At 39.2% G+C, this 22,057-nt stretch overlaps 1 protein-coding gene across 2 annotated transcripts in view; it reads left to right on the forward strand.

Annotated features, from left to right (window-relative positions):
* The window catches only part of RXFP2 (relaxin family peptide receptor 2), a gene marked incomplete at both ends in the record, with an annotated part of 67,544 nt that extends 46,695 nt beyond the window's left edge, over positions 1–20,849 (forward strand). The window contains 8 exons of one of the 2 annotated variants that reach the window (XM_080690043.1): positions 909–980; positions 4,961–5,032; positions 5,136–5,207; positions 7,541–7,612; positions 10,129–10,358; positions 10,952–11,362; positions 14,892–15,110; positions 20,590–20,849. In XM_080690043.1, coding sequence (XP_080546169.1) covers positions 909–980; positions 4,961–5,032; positions 5,136–5,207; positions 7,541–7,612; positions 10,129–10,358; positions 10,952–11,362; positions 14,892–15,110; positions 20,590–20,849 — 1,408 coding nt within the window. The remainder of the gene's footprint in view (positions 1–908; positions 981–4,960; positions 5,033–5,135; positions 5,208–7,540; positions 7,613–10,128; positions 10,359–10,951; positions 11,363–14,891; positions 15,111–20,589) is intronic. The other variant, XM_080690044.1, reaches the window with a different exon arrangement.
* Between the last annotated feature and the right edge of the window lie 1,208 nt (positions 20,850–22,057).

The following is a 22,057-nucleotide window of genomic DNA, read 5'->3' on the forward strand; positions in this document are numbered from 1 at the left end:
ATAAGAAACCTTATAGATTTGGAAATTCAAAGAAAACATTGACAATGGATTTTAAAATGTGTTTTGCTTATTGCCTTGGTCTGGAAGTGCAGTGCTAGGAAAATGCACACTCATTTCTTGATTTTGAAGGTGGAGCTGAGCTGTCAGTTAAGCTGCCCACCACACAGGGCTCCTGCTGGCTCCATGCTTCTGAGGATGGTCAGTATTTCTATGCAAACTCTCATCTGAAGTGGTACCCAAAAGCTCCAGTTTCCTGACCCCAGGGTCACTGGTAAAATTGCAAGTGTCAAAGTGGCTGGCCATAGAGTGGTTAGCTGTTACTGCCAAGGACTCTAGCCAATGTATGTCTCTCCCTACAAAGAAAAAAAAAAAGAAACCATTGTCTTATTCTAAAGGGGAAATATCTAATGCATTCTGATTGACCAAAGATTCTGACTGGTGATTCTGATTGCTGATTTTGCTTATTCTGGGAGAGGGAAGGCAGATGAATTGGTCATTTGGCACATTTGCATTGGTAAGCTAAAAAAAACCATGAGTATTTTGTGTTTGATTAATTATAGTTTTCCATAGACAGTAAGGACTTGGCAATGTTTGGTGATCAAATGGGTGATCGGGAAAGAGAATGATACTGAAAGATTAGAAAGAGACACTTTCTAAAATCATCAGCATCCAAACAAAGTACAGCTCTATAGACCACACTCAGTGCCTCAAACCCTTCACAGCAGCACTTCTGAGACAGACGCAAGGTCCTCAGTGACGAAGTCCTGCTTCAGCTGCAGCCTGAGGACGCCTCCCTTGGAGGCCTCAAGGAAGCTTATTAAATTACACCCGACCAGTGACATCTCCCAACGACAACTGATATGACACAGACGCAAACCCACGGTGCTGACTCTCGCCATGTCTTACAGGTTTCTGCCTAGAAATCAAATTGATTTTGTTCCAGAGAAGACATTTTCTTCATTAAAAAATTTAGGAGAACTGTAAGTAGCATCGTCTACTAGGAAGAATATGATTGCTTCTTCCAAGATTATAAATTTCAATGACTAGTGAGACTGCTTTTCCACTAGTAGCAATCAAAATCCGGTAGACTATTGGATATTATAAATCAGTTAAGGAAACCAACATATCCTAAAGTCAAAAGCACATTCAAAACAGAGAGTGGGTTTTATATGGAGTTAGCCTACCTTAGTTTCCCCATTTTCACTGGGTGATTTCATATATGTGTGTGTTTGGGAGTAAATGAGTTTTCCATAGCTTCTTAACTAGCCAGAGTATAGTTAGTTCTCAATAAGAACTTTCTGGATGAATAACGGACTGACTGAAATGATATTAACTGGTTAGATGTGAACAAAGGAATAAAAATTCTTACTTTCTATTGAGAAACTATGACTTATGTAGCAGGTGAAGTAAATACTTATGTCTAGAATGGGGATTAGACTCACTGAAGAATATTCAGAAAACTCATGTAACTTTTGTAGTTCAGATATATGTTTTATAGATCTAAAGCCTTTTTAAAAAGCATTTGTTTTGCTACTAACTCATTTCTTCCCACATAATTGTGCATCATTAGAAGTTAAAATGAAGTGTGTTACATTACAAATGGTGGAGGTTAAGGTAAAGAATCTGTCCTTCTGTTTGAGGCCTTAAAATGGAAAGTACAGCCTTAAACATCTTTTCCTTCATTCTTTATGCCTTGTTTTGTAATCCAGAGAAGATTGGATTATAGAAAATAACTCAATGATAGTAATTTAGAATATGATTCATGAATAATTATAATTCTACCTAACTCATGAACATCATAAATCAAACCCACAAATATTTATTAAGTGCCTAGTATGCACAAGGCTACACATTAGAACTGAAAATAATATCATTTTATTGGCAAAAAATTAAGGATAGCTTATTTAGAGGAGACTTCCATAATGGACTGCTCCTGATCAGACTCTGGAGAAGGGATGGGGGCTTGGGTTACAGAGTTAAAAGGGACTGTAGCCTAGGACAGAAAGGCTTATTTTACATGTAAAGTTAAGGAAAATGGTATGGGGTCCACAGTTTGAAAATTTTTCTAATTATCTCATCCTACATGTAGGTAGTCCCCTCCAGAAAGGGGTGTCTCACTTAAGAGCCATTAGCTTGCTATTATGTTCAAGACAACCAGTAATATATCTCAATCCACATAGCCTCAGAGAGCTACAGGAAATTCAGAAGTTGATAGACCAAGCTTGAACAAGAAATTCATACATCTTGAGTCTACAAATGTTGGATAATTTGCCATCATGCCATCAAACTCATCCTGAGGAAGAATAAATGTAGTACGAAACCCCCAATGTCCTTTTTCTAAAAATAGTGTATTTTTCTCTTTTTTTTTTAATAGGTGCATTGTAGTCACACATCTTAATGGGATGCAAGATGGTAGAGGCTTACATGCACACCAGAGTGTATTTTTCTATGTAACACTTTGAAGAACAAATTTCTAGGTGTCTGAGGTCATTGGCATCTTGCTCTGTGCTAGGCACTCTCTGGCCCATGTACACCTGTGGCTTTCTTGCCAGGTCATGATCCGGTGTGCTTCTCCCATCTGGAGCCCCAGATCAGAATTCCACCTAGCAGGCCCTGGTGCATAGATGTCATCGCAGCATCTCCAAAGTGATCTGTTTAAAACTAAACTGAGAACACATCTCACCCACTGCCAGCTCCTTTGCCTGGGCTTGCCATCCTATTAGTTGTATCAGCATCCTTCCTGGCAGCCAGGCCTGAAGATGCTCCTCACCCTCTACATTTCCCTTAATGCTTTATTTATGTTCTTCCAGACCCCAAGCCCTTCATCAGCTCTTACCTGAAGACTCCTGCTGGTCTCCTCTTCTGACTTTCTAGCTTTTTTGCCTTTCTTTGAAGGTTCTGTGCTATGCCATTCTATAACCCACAGTATGATACACTGCTGACCTACTTAATACTCTCCTTTTTGCCTGATATTCAGCAAAGTCCTTGACCTGGTTCTCAAATGCTAATGTGCAAAAGAATCACAAGGAATGTTGGTTTAAATGCACATTACCAGGCTTCTTCCCTGAGATTCTGATGTTATCGTTCTGGGTGGGTCACCTAGAATGAGGTCTTCCTTTAAGCATCCTCAATTACTCTGATGCCTGGACTGTCCTCTGAGTAATACTGCCTTGGACTGTGTTTGTAACCCCCCTGTTTTCTCTCCATAGACTTCTCTGGGATCACTTCTTTTGCCTCTCTCTCATATGGTTTACTCTCCTACCTACCTACATTAGACCACTGCTGGCCCCAATAGATGTCATTCATTTCCAAGCATCTGTTTCTTTCATTGTGCTTTACTCTCAACTAAAATGCTACTCTTTAAAAAAAATGCCGCTCTTCTTTGACCTCACCTAAAATCATCAAGCTTTGTTTGAACACTTCCTAATTTCTTAGGTCAGGATTAATGGATCCTCTCTCTCTTTTTTTTCCTTCCATTTTATGCCACTTGCTTCATTCTTTCTGTGTTTTATAACCTTTTTATATTAGCCTGTTTTCTGTTGCTATAACAAAATACTTGAGGTTGGATACTTTATAAAGAAAATCTCATTTAGCTCACAGGTGCAGAGTCTGAAAGTCTAAGATCAGGAAGCCATGTTGATTTAGCCTCTAGTGAGGACATCATACCACATGGTGGATGGTATTATGGCATGAACATGTTCAAAGGGCCACCACATGTTGGCAAAGGAAGCCAGAGAAGGATTTAGGGATCAGGGTTTCTTTTCTAATAGCTGCTCACTCTTGTGGGAACTAACTAGAGCCCCACAGGAACTACTTTAATCCCCTTTAAGGGCATTGCCTCCAGTCCCACTATGTCCCACCTCTTAAAGGTTCTACCACCTCAAGGACCTGAGGACCTAGCCTCCAACACATGAACCCTCAGGGTCAAACCACATCCAAACCATAGCACTAGTTATTAGTCATGGGTTCCAAAACTAATTTGGCATACCACTCCTTTTTCAGAGAAAAAATTTACTCAGTACCCCTTTGGAAATCTACCTTCTTTAAATGAATGAAAAAGAATGATGTTGTGACAAAATTACATTCTTTTATATATCTCTATTTTATTCCAGCACCCTAATGGACAATATGGCTCACTTTGAGAACCTATGAAAGTATAAATTAAATCTTCTTTAGAGCTTCTTTAGAGTTCCAAAGTATCAAGAATAATTAAGGTTTTTTTTTTTACTTCACTCTTAATTAGACAATTGTATATCTGCCCTATCTTTCACATCTTCTATGGAGCATAAGGATATTTTGGACTTTTAAAGACTGCTAGATTCTTCTGCTCCTAACAGTTGTATTTTTCGCTTTTTGCAGTTCTGTCCCTATGATTTTTTTCTGGATTGCACAGTCCTACCATATTTGATTGTAAACTCTCAATTTCTTGTACAAAAAAGAAGAGTCCTGAATAAAAGTTATTAAAAAATGTGTAAATGTATCCATACAAGATTTTCTGGGCAGCTATCGTAGTTGGAATGCCAAATAAATAGAAGACTAGAAGACATAAAACTTGACCTCAAAAAGGTTATTTGCATAAACAAGAGATCAAAGAACATTTGCATAAACAAAAGATATAGAAACAAGTAGAACTCACAGAAGCATGAATGGTAGAAGTGTACAAAGAGTACCTAAAACAGAGGAAACTAATCAAAGCAGATATTAAAGCCAGGGTGTGTTGGCAAGGGTGTGAGAGGAAATTCCACACAGGAACTGGATGAGCAAAGCGTCACATGTCTGTAAGTGATGGAAAACACATCCATCTGGCTGACTTACATGGCCTTGTGTAACAAGTCACCAGGTTAGTTAAATGAGACCATATTTTCTGTTACATCCAATGGGGTGATGATAACCATTGGGATTACTACCCATGTCACTTATTCCCATCATAATTGTTTTGTGTTTTCACTGTCGTCAACAGGGACTTATCTAGCAATATGATAATGGAGCTGCCAGCCCACCTGTTTAAAGACCTGAAGCAGCTGCAAAAACTGTGAGTTCCTCTCATCATCATCAGATTTAAATGGCAACACCTTAGGCTTCCAAATAATAACATCCGTACTTCTTTTCCCCTCCCTCCAATGGTTAAAAAAAAGGAACCTGTCATCCAATCCTCTTTTGTATCTCCACAAGAACCAGTTTGGAAGTCTTAAACAACTTCAGTCTCTGTAAGTAAAATATTGCAGTTGTGTCCATTATAATTTTAGTGGATGTATTTTACTTAGAGACACATTGTTTTTTCAATGGGTGTTTCACACCCAGGAGTACACATCCTCTGATGACCGTGAATATCATTGCTACCATTGGTAATGTACTGAATGAAAGCAAAGTTTCAGCTTTTACCATTCAATTGGATAAGGCTATTTCTGTGTTTGAAACACATATATCTCCTTCCTAAAAACTGGGTTCACATGAAAAAGTGTCATCCTGCAATTTTCACAAATAATTAAATTTGCAATAGTTTTATTTCTAAAAGTTGGGTAAAAAATTATGTAAGACTTGCCTTCCTTTTCCTTTTATTCTTTCCTATAAAAAAACTACTTCTGATGCAAATCTATAGCACATGAGCTTGCTTCCCAATAACTAAAACACCCCCACAAATGCAAACATTAGACAATTAATGTTTTAGTATCTTAAAATTTCTATCTTAGATTTTAGTGATGTCAAGAACTCTGCCTGTTAGTGTTTGAACTTCAAGATTCCTTTCCCCTGGGTGACTATTTATTGGCTAAGGATTGTTCATTTTAGACAGAGAACATAACTACATTGCCTGAGTTCAGCCTAAAGCATTTCTTCATTTAATTCTAAAGACCACTATTGAACATAATTTTTTATGCTTGTTAAATAAGTTTTATTAGAAATGAATGCAATATTTAGTTTTCTTTCAACAGATATTAATGAGTATTCATTGATGAAAATGATTTAGTTTCTTCTCTGAAGAAGAAGTTAGAGTATAAAACAACAAAATACGTAAATAACCCATTGTTCATAAGTCATGAGAACAGACCTCAGGATGTGGACTACAGGATTCCTCCCTTCACTCACTACATACAATATTTCTGAAAGCCAAAATATTGAGCCACCACTTAAAACTTTTCTGAATGTCAAAGTAGTAACTACTCTGTGCTTTCTTTATTGTCTAACTTCTTTTTTTTTTAAGATTCACGTATACATTTATTTCACAAGTATTTATTGGCCACCAAATTATTTATTGTCCTGCCTCATTCACTCAGACTTAGGGGCCTCTACTCTTTAAAATATTAGAGGGTATTAACCAACTAATCACACAATCCACATAAAGATAAAATTGTGACAAGTCAAAGAGAAAGCTAAGGTAGAGGGCAAGACCTTTAGAACTCACAGTTTTTTTTCTAGAGGAACATGTACTAGTTCAGTAATATCAGCACTCTCAAATTCTGACTTCCAGAGAGCAAGTTTATTCCTCGAAAAAGGATCTACTAAACAAAGAGAAAATTCAAAAGATTTAAAAAATTCCTATTCAAGTAGCCAAAACAAAAAAGAATAAAAATCAGACATCTTTCAAGCCAAACATTAAAAGCAAAAGGTTTCCATTATTTTAGATTATCTTCTCTCCATTTTACTGAGAACATGGTAGCTCTTAATTTAACCCTCCTAAAGAGATCTTCAAGATACTCACATTTGTAAAAGATTCTGGATAAAATAATAGTGTTGGGGTAATCATTGAAGTACTTTGAGGATATCTCACGGTACCTGGAGAGATTTCAGAAACTCTGCTTCCTGCTGTTGACTTAGAAACTGATTGTCCTGAACACTTTAAACACTTTTAAAACACTTAGAAAGTGATTGTCTCCTCTTGCTGCCTCCATGGCTTTCTGCCCTAAAGATGCATAAACCAGGAAGAAATTAACATCTACATTCAGATTCCCACAAAATTTATCTTGCTGATGTTCACAGTGGAAGAATCAGCTTCTGAATGAGAGCTTCTAACCTCCATAGAGTTTTTTTATTAGATTAAACTACAGAACAATTTTATATATAAGATAATACTGCCATATTTGAATGACTGATTGATTTATTAATTGATGGAACCCAGGGCCTTGCACATGCTAGGCAATCACTCTACCATTGAGCAACATGCCCAGCCCCTTACCACTTTTTGTTTTCTTTTGTTTTTTTTACATTTATTGGTTCATTGAAATTATGCATCATAGTGAGGTTCAAAGTCATAGAAACAAACATGCACATGGGTCTTGGTGTGTTTCCCTTCATTTTTAAGTCAAATAAATGAATGAAAGTACTTTGTTAGAGTTCATTTCTAAGTGTGAATTGACAAAACCAACTCCAATTGGTAGAAGGTTTAAATAAAGTGAAAATTTTCTGAGAGAATGTACTACAAAATTTTTATCCTGCTTTGAATCAGTAACCTAACATTTTGAAATGTTTGAAGGACCTGGAAAATAATGCAATCATTAAAAAGTTTAACCCTAAAAGCATTAAACCTATTGTGTATGTTTTCCAGAGACCTGGAAAGGATAGAGATTCCAAACATAAGCACAGAAATGTTTCAACCCATGAAGAATCTTTCTCACATGTATGTATGTATTAAAGAAGAGATCTGTGGTGAAATGTTTCAGATATTCTCATGTCAACTGTCTACTGTATCACTGCAATATGTTTTGTGCAAGAAAAGTCTTTTTATTGAGAACTTTTTAATTTTGTCACCTTTGGTCCCTGTTCAAATAGAGTTCAATATTATGATGCACCGACACGAATGACCCTTCTCTCTGGAAACACGCTGTTTATCCAATTGAGGCCCAATAAGAGATCAGGGTACCAGAATGCCACATATTACACAAGATGAAGTCACTGGCTATATGGTACTCAGGCGACCTGGAAACATTAATTCACCTCACATGAATGAGCAGTCGGCTGCTCTAAGATTTGAGCCCATAGGAAGAAAGGTGCTATATATATTCCAGGTGTTGTTACTGTTACTAAGTGCACTGCAAAATGGAGGTAATTAATCTTTATAGTAGTTTTTGTTAAGACAATTTCATATATTTGGCTAAAGTGCACTAAGTTGTGTTAATATCTGTGTTTATAACATAATCATTTCTTTATCGACTGTGTAATCTATATGTTCATGATTTCAAAAATTAACCATTGTTATCCACAAAAATAGGGAGGACTCGATGTAAGATCACAAGTGGGTGCAGCAAGTGGATGAAAGAGTTGATGTGCAGGCGCCCTTTGGGGAGAACACTTGCCTTGTGTCTGTGCAGTAGCCGCCATGGCTGAAAGACACGTGTCTGGCGCATCTCCACGTGGTTATGTTCGTTTCTCTTTATGTGGCACCATTAGACATCTATTTAATGAGGCCACTGTGTGTTTCCTAGTTGCAGGCAGGTGAGGTCTTCTTAGAATAGAGAAGGCCACTCCTTTTAGAACTGGATGGAGAAACTGCTGTTTTAAATATATGCCTCAAATCAAGGTCAGGAAGGACATAGCAGGTAGCAAAAAAAATTTTTTTTAAGTTAGCTAGTTCCCTACTAAGTGACCTGCTTCTTCTTCCATCTTCCTTGCCCTTTGCTTATTGAAAATCCTCCATCTCATCACCTTCATCCCTTCCACCTGCCACCTGGAATGTCGGTTGCAGTGGGAGAACCTAATGAAGACAGTGGAGATAATGGAATCCTAAAAGAACCAAGAGGCCAAGTGTGTACCAGGGATCCCAGAGGAGGGAAAAAATAGAGTCATTTGTTAAGTTGTATGCCAAATGCTAAGAAGACGAACTGTAAGCTGCCTGCAGGTGCAGGTTGCCTCCTGTGTCTTTACCTGACACATAGCTTTCAATGATCCATCACTTGTTCTCTGACCTAGGACATATTTGTTAAGGACCTAGAATGTGCCAGGCAGCTTTAGATGGTGAGAACACAGTTGAGACTAAGAGGAAGAATGTCTGATGGGGCTTCTGTTTAGCCTTGGAACCCCAATAAATGAGTATACAAATAAACTTCATTAAATGCTGTGGAGATAAGGAAAATGAAGAGATAAAAGGAGAGTTTGGATGGCTTAAATGGGAATCAGAAGGATAAGACATTTGAGTAGATCTGAACAGAGAGGGAACAGCTCTGGCAAAATAGGGGAAGAATCTTCCAGGCAGAGGAAAAGACAAAAGCAAGAATCTAAGAAAGGGGGGCTTCTTTGAGGGTTAGAAGCCTATTGTGTCTGGTCAGAGGTGGCTCAGGGCACCATGGGTTCCAGTAAGTAGAACTTGGCATTGTGGCAAAGTGAAGCTTTGTTTATCTTGCTTGTGTAGAAACAGAATTGAGAGAGGACCAAAAAATTAGGAATAAGGAAGGAAGACAAAGAAGCAGAGAAATCAACGAAGAGGTAGTAAAAGAAAGAATGAAATGAGTTTTGTGGGAGAAAATCCTAAACACACAGTTTGAGGGATGGCCGTAAGCCAGAAGACCTCACCAGTTCCCACACTTCAAGATGCCCATTCCCTTCTCATAAATACATTGTCCACAAACAAACCAGTTTTTCCTTGTAGAAATTGTTTAGGTCCTTCCAGATACTGGTAAGTAATACACACTTAAGGCGAATGCTTGTCCTCCCAGCCCCAGTGACACCTGATATTCCTAATCTCAGACACCCTCCTTTCCTGCCAACTCCAAGGAACAAGAGACTATTGAGTAGACCTCACTGTTTAAAACTAAGAACAAGTCAGGAAAGTGCACAGTCCTCACATTCCCTGTGACGGCCCCTCAATATTGACTAGAGATCATCTTAGAGATGATAATCCTTAATACCCAATAAGAGAATAAAACAATGTGACCACGAAAATGTTGCACCCCCGAGACTTCAGATTCCCACCCACAGCCTCTCCTGACTGTCAGGTTCCTTGTCTTTCAGAGGGCACCACCTCAGGTAACAGAAGATTTAATGATGAACTCTCCAATTAGTAGTCACTATTAAACCCAAACAAACCAACCTAGAGAAGGAAGTCGCATACTTAGCATAGAGTTGCAGCCCTGCTAGGACTGCAACTGTACTTTCTGTATCATTACTGCAAAGTGACTCTTTTTTTCCCTTTGACTTTAGTTATTTCAAAAACTTTCGATACTGCTCCTATGCTCCCCATGTCCGAATATGTATGCCCTCGACTGACGGCATTTCTTCATTTGAGGACCTCTTGGCTAACAATATCCTCAGAATATTTGTCTGGGTTATAGCTTTCATTACCTGCTTTGGAAACATTTTTGTCATTGGCATGAGATCTTTCATTAAAGCTGAAAATACAACTCACGCTATGTCCATCAAAATCCTTTGTTGTAAGTATATTTTCCATATAAATAGACAGGATATCTTCTGTGAGCTGTGCACGAGATATATATAGAGAGAGTATGTGTATGGTATTTAATGAATTGGAGATGGTGGGAAAATTTACTTACTAAATATAAACCTGCTGTTCTTTGTAGCTATGTTTTAGATTGCATGATCTTAGGGTGACCTACCTCTGGGGGTTTTGCCTGGGAAATGGGGTAACAAAACAATAGGTCAAGTGATAGGTTATGAAGAAAGTTTTGTGGGTTATAAACTAAGCTCAATTAACTCCAATTACTATAACACCCACACTTCTCAAGCTCAGAAAATGATTAGCTATATAAGTAATACATATTTATTGTTTAAAAACTAGCTCTTTGCCCCATAAATGTTTCCTTCATACCCCTTTTTAACTACAAAACAAAGAGAAGGTGTGATGCTGTAGAAATAGCACAAATTTTGAGGTCCATTGGCTTCTTGGTATTCTAGTAGGTGATTACATTAGTTCACTTAATCCAATGTGAGGGAGCTAGACCTAATGAGGAAACTCAAGGAGAGATGCTGGGAACTACCAATATACACTGCGTCAATTCATCTGCAGGTGCTGACTGCCTGATGGGCATTTACTTGTTCTTCATTGGCTTTTTTGACATAAAATACCGAGGGCAGTACCAGAAGTATGCCCTGCTGTGGATGGAGAGTTTCCAGTGCCGCCTCATGGGCTTCCTGGCCATGCTGTCCACTGAAGTTTCTGTCCTGCTGCTCACCTTCTTAACTCTGGAGAAGTTCCTAGCCATCGTCTTCCCCTTCAGTAACATTCGTCCTGGAAAGCGACAGACCTCCATCATCCTCATTTGCATTTGGGTGATGGGATTTTTAATAGCTGTAATTCCCTTTTGGAACGAGGATTATTTTGGAAACTTTTATGGGAAAAATGGCGTTTGTTTCCCACTGTATTACGACCAAACCGAAGATATTGGAAGCAAAGGGTACTCTCTTGGAATTTTCCTAGGTAAATTGTATTTTTTATTTACTGGATAAATATAATTTTGATAGAAATACTGTAAGTTTTTGTAGGGGCAGATTTGTCTATTTCAGGAAACAAACAAATATTGTCAAGACTATGTCATTTCTAAAGAACAATTCTTGCTATATATTTATACAAGTTTTTATTAAACTTTTTATTATAGAGATTTAGTGTGAAAAACAAAGACATACTGCTAGGATTTCTGGATGATCTTTTTTATTATCCCTAAATTCTTTTATTTTACACTCATATATAGTGACTATGAGCTAGAAGAATTCTAGTTTAGTGCCTCAGCCTGAAGCCCAACTAAGTTATTTGGAGTCTTTAGTTTTTTTTTTTTTTTTTTTTACAGTCTATTTATGAGTTAAATAAAGAATAATAAAATTCTGGAAACTCACTAGCAGATTATCTGAATGGAAATACCAGGATCATCCATGGCCTTTAGTTTAGTCATCTCTTAAATCAACACCATGAGAAGGTTTAATAAGACTCTTTTCTTCTTAGTTTTCTTAATTCTCCCTCTTTTTTAGAAAGGAACATGCTGTGTTCTCTGTTATAAATAAATGACAAACTTAGCACCTTAAAATTAAAACTTTTTATTGTGGTCTATATATTAACTCTGCTTAAAATCAAGGCCATCCCCATGTCCTTTTTTAAACTAGGGTGTGTTATTTTATTCCCTCTTCCCTTCTTTATCCCCCATCCATGTAGTCAAAAAGTTCTATGGGCCTTTCTTTCAAATCAAATAATTTTCACCAAAATCCACCTCTTTGGAGTTTATGATCGTTCAAGCTTCTACCCACTGCAATTACTTTAGTTTGAAACCTTACCACCTCTAATCTGAATTATAACTTTAACATATTCTGGTCTTTTAATCTCTGGGCCTTTCTCTCCTCCCACTTTCCTGTTTACCACCGCATTATAATCTCCTATGTATCCAAAAGACTGTCCGCACTTCTGAACAGTGTTTTCAATGATTCTTTACTACTGTCAAGGTCAAGTTTAAACAAAACTCATCGTGACATGATTCTAACCACTGTTTCTTCTCTATCTACTCCTTTCCCTCCTCTAAAAAAATCAAAATGCTTCACTTACACCACTTTGATAGTATTCCTTACACAGCACCATTTGGTAGCCCTTTGTCTGTAGCTAGGTCACTTGCAGGATACACAGGTGGCTCTTTGTATTTCCTCCTGACTGGCTTTTTTGTTGTTGTTGCTTCTAGCATAGGTAGGCACGTGCACACACACACGCGCGCACACACATACACACACATATTCACATACCACATTACATTCATTAAGTCAATAAGGATTGATTTAGCATCTACTATGAGCAGAGGAACACTGTATTGGGTACTGGAAATACAACAGGTTTAGCCTGAGACGAGGATGCCGATGAGTGGACATGTCCTTACATCACAGGCTAATGAAGGTTATGATGAAAGAGTACAGGCTATCCCGGGATCCCCAGACCTGACGGCCAGGGAAGGCTTCCCAGAAGAAATGAGTCCAAACTGAGGCCCAGAGGAGGCACAGCTAGGGGAAGGCAGAGGAAAGTGTGGTGGAGGCTGGGTGCCAGATAAAGACATAGTGGATTCAGAGACCCAAAGCCGGGGGACAAGCCCAGGTAATGAGCTAGAGAAGTTTTGGTGTGGGGTCTACTAAGAGGTTAAACGCCTGTGATAAATTTCAGATATATTGTGTATTATGAGGTAGCAATACACACACACACACACACACACACACACACACACATCCTCATTCTCATTACCTTTCTTATTGTCTATATATACATAGTTTACATCCTGGAGCTCTAGATAAAATATATAGTTTGAAGTTTATATAAATATACAATTTTAAAATCAGAGTTTTTTGTGGTTTAAATGTTTTATTTTTATGTGGATCATATTGAAAATGGCATACATTCGCACAGTGCTTGCTGCCCTCTCCCCCCTCCACTTTCCCTTTCCTCCCCTCCCAACAATGAGTGTCCAGGTTGACCATGCTACATTCACACCTATACACATATTTAAATGTAGCTCCTCCACTTAATCAACCTCAGCCTTCTTCCTCTCCTATCCTTCCTTTCTAGCTTTGCTGAGGTTTCCCCTCCATCATCCCTCTGGTATCCCTAATACTTTCTAGTTTGGGCATATTAGAGAAAACATATGTCCCTTCTCTTTCTGTGCTTGGCTGATCTCAGTTAACATAATGTTCTCCGGGTCTTTCCATCTTCTTGCGAATTACCTGTTTTGTTCTTCTTTATTGCTGAGTAGAAATCCATCTTTCCAATGGGGCTGAAATCAGAGAACTACAGTAACATATGCATACCTGTGTTCATAGCAGCACAATTTGTAAAATTGTTTTTTTTTAATTTTAGGCTAGCTTTAGAGTTCAAGAAAAGCCATGAAGACAGTGCAGAGCCCCTGCTTGTTAGTACCTTACACTGCTAACATGTGTTTGAAGCATGTGCTTTTCACCTGTCCTATAAGTCTATTTTCAGAATTTGAGCCAGAGGAGCATTTTCTAATAGTCAATTTATTTTATGCTTAACTAAACTTTGTCACAAGAGGCCTAAGAAAACCAGTTTTATAAAATTCTATCATATAGCTTTATAGCGAGATTACATAAAATTCATAAAATGTTTGAGATAAAAATAACCTTAAATTTATTTTTCTACAATCGTCACCAGTTTTACGTACATGTAGGGTTCAGATTAACATTGTTTGAACAATTGGGAAAACATATGCAAATGTTATGCAAATTATGAAAATGAGGTAATCTCTTTCAGAATTTTTATTAGAGCAGGAATAAAGTGAACTAAAGCAGTAAGAAGTCACTTCTACAGTGATGTTAAGTGAGAATTTTGTGAATATATTTTGCCCCCCAAGAGTGATTCATATAGTTGAATTTTTAACTTTTTTTAAATTTCTTTTTCTAAAATGAGTCTAAGGGGTTATGTACTATAGTAGTTTAAATTACTATGAGCAACCTGAATAAAAACAAAAAATACATTTACGTTTCATGTATTTTTTAAGACCAAAAAACATAAGAAATACTGTTTCTGAAGTAATTATATTTATAATCGAGTCCAAGGTTATCTTATTCATATGTATAAGAAAATGGGATTGTATTTATTTTTGAGATATGCATATGATTATAGTAAATCCCATAAGATTTGAATTTGCAAAGAGCTAAAAATAGCTTTTTCACACTTTTAAAAAATCTAGAGTTTACTTCATAATATCCAGATCTGAATTTCAGAATTCTGTCATTTTTCATAAAGGGCTGTGTCTTTGAAATCTCACTTTTATGTTTGAGCTGTAAAATTCAATTCCTTTATCTTAGTCCCTGAAACCCAGGATTTATACAAAAAAAATCCCCCTGGATTTATACAAAAGAATGCTTCTTAGAAACACCAGAGGAAGAAGTGCCATATTTAACATCTAAGTGTCCCAATATTTGCTGTTGACTTCTACACCTGATGCTAAGAAGTGTGCTTTTCCCTACAGGTGTGAACTTGCTGGCTTTTCTCATCATCGTGTTTTCCTATATCACCATGTTCTGTTCCATTCAAAAGACTGCCTTGCAAACTGCGGAAGTAAGAAATCACATTGGAAAAGAGGTGGCGGTTGCAAACCGTTTCTTTTTTATAGTGTTCTCTGATGCCATCTGCTGGATTCCTGTATTTGTAGTTAAAATCCTTTCACTCCTCCAAGTGGAAATACCAGGTCAGTACCTTCTATCATTCGCAAGCACACTGTGCCTTCTGATGCTCTTTGACAAGGCTAAGATATAGGACAGTACCTTATACATAGTAAATTCTCCATGAATACCGTTGGCTTTAATGCAGAGTCCTTATTTTCCTAGTGTTTTAAATTGGTATTCTAAAAATGGAAGCTGGGTAGAAATAGATTCCATAGAGTAATAATTAAAAAAAAAATAGATGCCAGGAAGAAGACTGGGTACCTCGTTTCTATCTAAGCTGGACAGTGGTTCTTGATCAGGAATATAAAAAATCAAATCAAAACATGTGTGCCCAGATTCTACCGAGACCTCTGAATTTAGTTTCAGAGACTAAGGCACACACCCAAGCATTTGGCAAAACCTCCCCTGTGATCCTGATGCGTACCCGAGAAGGGAGCCAGCAGTCTGGCCCGTGGTCCTAGCTGTGACACATCACATAGGCACTTCTGGGGAAGCGCCTAGTCCCAAAAACTACCTCCAGGCTCTCAGCCCTATTCCAACCAGAGAAAACCACCTTTCATTAGTTAGGATTTTACTCGAAGCCTTCGCTGCAATCTAGAGATCACACCTGTTTGTGAGGTCTTCTTTGGCTTTGCCCTGACTCTGTGACACAGGCTTTGGGACCATCTTCATCCCGCTGTGAGCCAAAGGCAGTCTACTTGAGGAGTTTATCCACAGGGCAGGGGTTGTCCCTTATTCATCTTGGAAACCCAGCATCAAGCAAGATAAAAGTTCTTTTGGGGCTTTTTGTTTTATTTTTGTTTGTTGTTTGTTTTCCCTATTTTGCAGTACTGAGGATGGAACCCAGGAGCATTCTACTTTGAGCTATACCCCCAGCCCTATTTTTTATTCTTTATTTTGAAGCAGGGTCTCAATAAATTGTGAAGGACTTCACAAAATGGCTGAGGCTGTCTGCGAACCCAGATCCTCCTGTTTTGGCCTCCCAAATGCTAGGATTACAAATGTGCGCCATCACGCCCGGCTTCTTTTTCTTTTTTTGGTGCATTGTAGTCATACATCTTAATGGAGTACAAGATGGTAAAAGCATATATGCACACGTCACTCATTTAGCCCTTCCCCAATTCCTACCCCATTCCCGCCACCCTCCCTTCTTTTCTTGTTTGGCTTAGTGATTGACTTTGATATGTTTGTGAATGTACATCATTTACATTAGGGAATTTCCCTCGTTTCCCCTCCCATCACCCCAAGTTGGGTCACCTTACTTGCTCATCTATAAAGTCCTTTTGTAAGATGCTGAATGCTAAATGACAAACAGCACAAAGTCATGTGAGGCCTCCTCAAATGCCTTTCTGCAAAATGGCACATTACAGACACACACACACCCCAGTCCACTGAGTTCATCTCCACAGCCAAGCATAGACGTTTCTCAAGCCATCTGAAATGTGAAATGTGAAACTTGAAGTCAGGAGGGAGAGCAGGGAACATGTAGGAGCCTGTGCTTATCTGAACAGTGAGAGAAGTCATGAGAATTTGTGTGAGGTCACTGGAGAAGAGCCAGTTGTACATGAAGAGCAGAGTTCATTAAATATTAAAGGTCACAGATGTTCTCTTAAACAGCCTCCAATCAGCTGGTCGTGGTGGCACATTCTGCAATCCCAGTACTTGGGAGGCTGAAACAGGAGGATCACAGGTTTGAGTCCAGCAACTTAGCAAGACAAACAGCAACTTAGTGAGATCCAAAATCAAGAATAAAAAGAGCTGGAAGCATAGGTTGGAGGTAGAATGCCTGAATTCAGTCCCCAGTATACCCTGTTCTCTGCCCCGCCCCGCCCAAAATAAGTCTCCAGTCTATGGCTGCTACCTAAACATCTCGATTTTCATATTCTACCATTTCCAATTCAACAGAACTTAAACTGTATGTTGGTGCCCATTTCTCATGAAAAAAGTCCAGGTACTGGGATTTTCGTTATAGTATTTCTTACTCTCCCACCCCACCCTCATAGGCTGTGATCCAGGTGGTCCATTCCAGTCAGAATTAGTACACTTTTACTTCTGCACTCTTCTATGCCACTGGCTTTCCCTGAAGCTCTTCCTTTGGCCTGGATTATACTCTCGACCGAGTCTAGCCTATAGAACAGCCCTTCTAGTCCTGCAAGGTTCATCCCAAATGCTTCCTCTACCATAGTATGTTCCAGATCTTCCCCGACCTGCTTTCATCCAACCCAATTCTTGACCTTTCAGGACATCTGTGTGCCCATGCTGCTTGGCCTCATTCAAGCTGCCTCACATCAGTGTTCATTTTGAATACATCCCTACTCGCTTCAGATTTTAAGCTTCAGAAGGGAAGGAATCATGTCTTATTCATCTTCCCGTGTTCCACAGTGCTTTTCACTTACTGTTAGTCAATAAATAGAAAGCACTTGTGTGGCTGTGAGCTGCCATAGGAGAGCGGCGTGTGGCAGGCACCTGACACCAGGGAGCAGGAGAACCAGGCTCCTGTCTTGACCCAGCCAGTGACCCTTCAAGGGAGCTTAGTGAGCTCACTTCACTTCATAAGACCATTTCTAGATAATCTCTCAAATTCCTCTACTCTTAATATTTTGGGAGTCTGTTAGATCTTTGAGGCCTTTCTCTCCATGTTAGTCTGCTAGGGCTAATAGAGCAGAGTATTGCAGAAACTTATTTTCTCAGTTGAGGAGGGTAGAAATTTAAGATCAAAGCATTGGCACGCTCTGTTCTTCCTGGAATCTCTTCATTGTCTTACAGATGGCTGCCATTTTTCTATCTCTTGACATGGCCTATCCTCTGTGTGTGTGGAGGGTATCTTGGGTATCTCTTCCTATGTCCAAAGTTCTTCCTTTTATAAAAACATCAGTCAGATTAGAATAGGACCCATCCTAATGGCCTTATTTTAATTTGCTCATTTCTTTCAAAGCTCTGTCTCCAAATATCGTCACATTTGGAGATACTGGGGATTCAATATATGCATTTGTGGGGAGCTCAAATCTGCCTAAGGCATGCTCTGCTTTAGACTCGGGATGTCTGGTACTTAAGGCCAACCAGTGGCTGTGGGAGTGATCAGCATCCTGGAGGAGCCTAAGACACCCAGATCCCTCTGAGCTCAGTCATGACCTCCACATGGGTCACTAGGACCGGGCAAAATGTCTTGTGGAAACATGACTGTGCTACACGTCAGTCTTTTTCTACATTTGTGTCCAACACTTTGAGGTTTCCCTAAAATACCTTGGTGGACTTCAGAGAGAAGTCATCACCCTTGACCAACCTCTGCTGGCTTGTCTGGCTTCCTGTGGTGTTGTAGGAAATGCTGTTATCACTAATTTAGACCCAGCTGTCTCCACCTTCCAAGGCCATGGCACAGCTCTAAGACCACCTAGGGCCTCCTGTCTCAGAACTCAACTGCTGCTCTTAGATTAGGGGGGCCTTCCTGAGACCCAGCTTCTGAGAAGCCTCCTTCCTTGTACAGATTATATGTAGAATCTATGTGTCTGGTTGCCAGTGCCTGATTGAAAGCAGGTGCTATCAGGAGTGGGTTCTCTGCCAGGTCAGTGTGTGTTTGCTGGTCATAATTCCTTTAGAGGGTACAATAGACAAAAAGCAACCTACTTTATTTTTTTATTTTTAAACTGTTCAGATCATCTAGTTTTTTAAAGTAAGGACAAATAATATAAAATTTCAATAAACCTAAGATAGGATAAAATATATTTTTTCTTTTATTTTCTTTCCAGTTTTTAAAAAATAAAGACAAGGAAGAGGAGATAGAATGATGGGGGTGGGGTGGGTGAGAAGGCAAGTACAGAAAAGGAGGAGATGAAAAGAAAGGGGAGCTGGGCGCGGTAGTGCATGTTTTTAATCCCAGTACTTGGGAGGCTGAGACAGGAGAACCACAGGTTTGCAGACAGCCTCAGCTACTTAGTGAGGACCTCCACAACTTAGTGAGACCCTGTTTCAAAATATAAAATAAAAAAAATAGGGCTGGGGTGTAGCTCAGAGGTAGAATGCCCTGGGTCCAATCCCTGGTACCGCAATTTAAATAAATACATAAATACATAGATAAAATTTAAAAAGAAAAGGGGAAGAGACATAGGAAGAAAGGTCAGAAAAACAGAGAATGGCAAAGAAAGAGGGCCATGGTGGTGCGCACCTATAATCTCAGTACTTAGTAGGCTGAGACAGGAGAATTGCAGATTTGAGACCAGCTTTAGTAACTTAGTGAGATCCTGCTTCAAAATTATAAAAATAAAATAGGGCTAGGAGTATAGGTCAGAGGTAGATGGCGCCTGGGCTCAATCCCCAGTATAGGAAAGAAGGAAGGAAGGAAGAAATGAAAGGAGAGAAAGATAAAAGGAGGGAAGAAAAGAAAGACAGGCATGGTCAAAATAAAAATTATGGTGGCTAAAGAAGAGAACTGTGAAGTTAGAAAAGGAGGAGAGGGGGACCAAGGAAAGTGGGAGAAAGTGTGTCCCTGGTCTTACTATCCAGCTCTTCATTCAGCTGGAAATTTTGAGAATGTGGAAGGAGGCAGCATCACAGTGGGGTTTGAGAATTTCGGAATTGGTGCCAGAAAGGGATGTCCATGGAGCCTACCAGCTGAGCTCTGGATTCAGTCAAGCCAGCTGTTGCCAACCCACTTTCACTGAGAACATAGCTGAGGTCTAGAGGGACAAGGAATGTCCATGGTTACATAACTAATGAGTGTCTCACCCAAAGGGTAGGCTGCCTTTAAAGTGGGGAAATGAATGCCATCCTAACCCAGCAAAGAATATACTCAGTAAAAACATTATCATTCCAAATATCTCCTCACAAAGAAGAGTCTCTTGTGCCCTTTTTCCCCCAATATTCTACTAGCATGTGTAAGGCTGTACACAAAAGAGGTTGAACAAGCTTGGAGGACACATTCCTCTTTCTCTGAATCTTCAGAGCCCAAGGATAAGAATATAGGCTCTCAGGAATGGAAGGCTGAGCTAGCCTGGACTCGATGGAGTTCCTACTAAGGTCAAATATGGCCTCTGGACCAGGAGTTTTCTAAACTCAGTTGCACAGATTAAAGACTGTTTCCTCGTTTTCTTATTTTTTTTAAATGACTGAATAAAAAAAACATTCCATAACACTTTCCAGTTTACAAAGTGTTTTTGGATATCTCCTTTTATTCTATCTTACAACAGTCTTCAGTTTAGTTACTGAAACTCAGAAAAGTGAAATGGTGAGACCTTGAATCCATAGCTCCCATGCTCTTCCAACACAGAGATTTTTCAATAAAGTGAAAGAAAACTCAAATACCCTAAGCAGCCCTCTAATAAAAAGAATTAGCTCTAAGATGTTATTTGATATTTTGCCTATTTAAATCCCTGCCTTTCAGCTGGGAGTGTGGCTTAGTGGTAGAGTGGTTGCCCAGCTCCTGTGAGGCCCTGGTTTGATCCCCAGTACTGGTGGGGGAAAAAAATTCTCACTTCTTGTTCTTTTTCATACTGTTTCCTGCTCCAGGCACCATCACTTCCTGGATAGTGATTTTTTTCCTCCCGGTAAACAGCGCCTTGAATCCAATCCTCTACACTCTTACCACCAGCTTTTTTAAGGACAAGTTGAAACAGCTGCTGCACAAACACCGGAGAAAATCAATTTTCAAAATTAAAAAGAAAAGTTTATCTACATCCATCGTGTGGACAGATGACTCCTCGTCCCTTAAACTTGGGGTTCTGCACAAAATAACTCTGGGGGACAGTATAATGAAACCAGCTTCCTAGATATGGTTTGGGACTACTGGACTTCCAAGGGAATACCTAAAACAGGTACAGCTTGTGGAAGATGGCATCGCGTTGCTTTTCTTCTTGGCCCACAGCAGTGATGGATGTGGCAGGATGACTTCTGGCACTGTGCTCCAGGGGCAGTGCTAATACTTATCCACTGTGTGGAGAACTGCATTGAAGGGCTCTCCCCCTCACTCTTACATGCCTGAATGTACAAGTGAATCTGTGTAGAGTAGGCTGATCTGCAGTTGACAGCTAGCTACTCAGCTCTACCCACCTACCTACCCACAGATGCCCACCTGTAGACACTGCATGGTCTTCTTTTACATCAGTGACACTGTCCATAAAATAAAAAGCATTCACATCTTATTGCAGTGTGGCCATGACAAAAGAAATCTAACATCTCTTTCCTTGTTTTTTTTTTTTGGTATCAAATAAAATCTTCATTATCCTGTTGATGCTTTAATAGTAAAGGATTCCTGAGATGTTCACCCACCCTAGGGAGACAGGTAAGGTAGCAACTTTGAAAGCAGGACTTCCAACAAAATTACCATGTTTACCATATCTGGAGAGGAACAGTGTGGAAGCCTAGTACCATTTGCCTTTTGGATTTTCTTTAAGCTCATAAGAACTGAGATCTTAAAATATTTTTCCTAAAGTTGCCCAGGGCACAAAGAAAATTTGGGTACCCCAACTGCCAAAAACGCTTATATTTTTAAATAGAATTTCTTAAGAGCAGTATTTCTATTGCCAGTAAGTTCTGCCTTCATAGAACAGACAAGAAGTGTTGAAGGAGATTCAAGAAGACTGGTTTGATTTTAGACCATTTCCTTACTTGGATAAATTCACATTTTTTTAAAACAAGAAGAATCGGCCAGGCGTGGTGGCGCACGCTTGTAATCCCCGCGCTTGGGAGGCAGAGACAGGAGGATCGCGCAGGTTCGAAGCCAGCCGCGCGCGCTGGCTTAGGAGACCCTGTTTCCAAATAAAAATGTAAAATAGGTCTGGGAGTGTAACCCAGAGGTAGAAGGGCTTCCAGGAACCCCAATACCACCAAAATAAATAAAAAATAAATAAAGAAAACAAGAAGAACAGTTAAGTTTGTATTCCTTTTTAAAAATGGAAAATCCTTGTGAAGGTTTGGATGTTTTTTATACTGAAAGTTTATATGTGAAAAAGAACCAGGTAAATAAAAATATAATTTG

This window comes from Muscardinus avellanarius, assembly GCF_963383645.1.
Source record: "Muscardinus avellanarius genome assembly, chromosome: 2".
Classification (NCBI taxonomy): Eukaryota; Metazoa; Chordata; class Mammalia; order Rodentia; family Gliridae; genus Muscardinus; species Muscardinus avellanarius.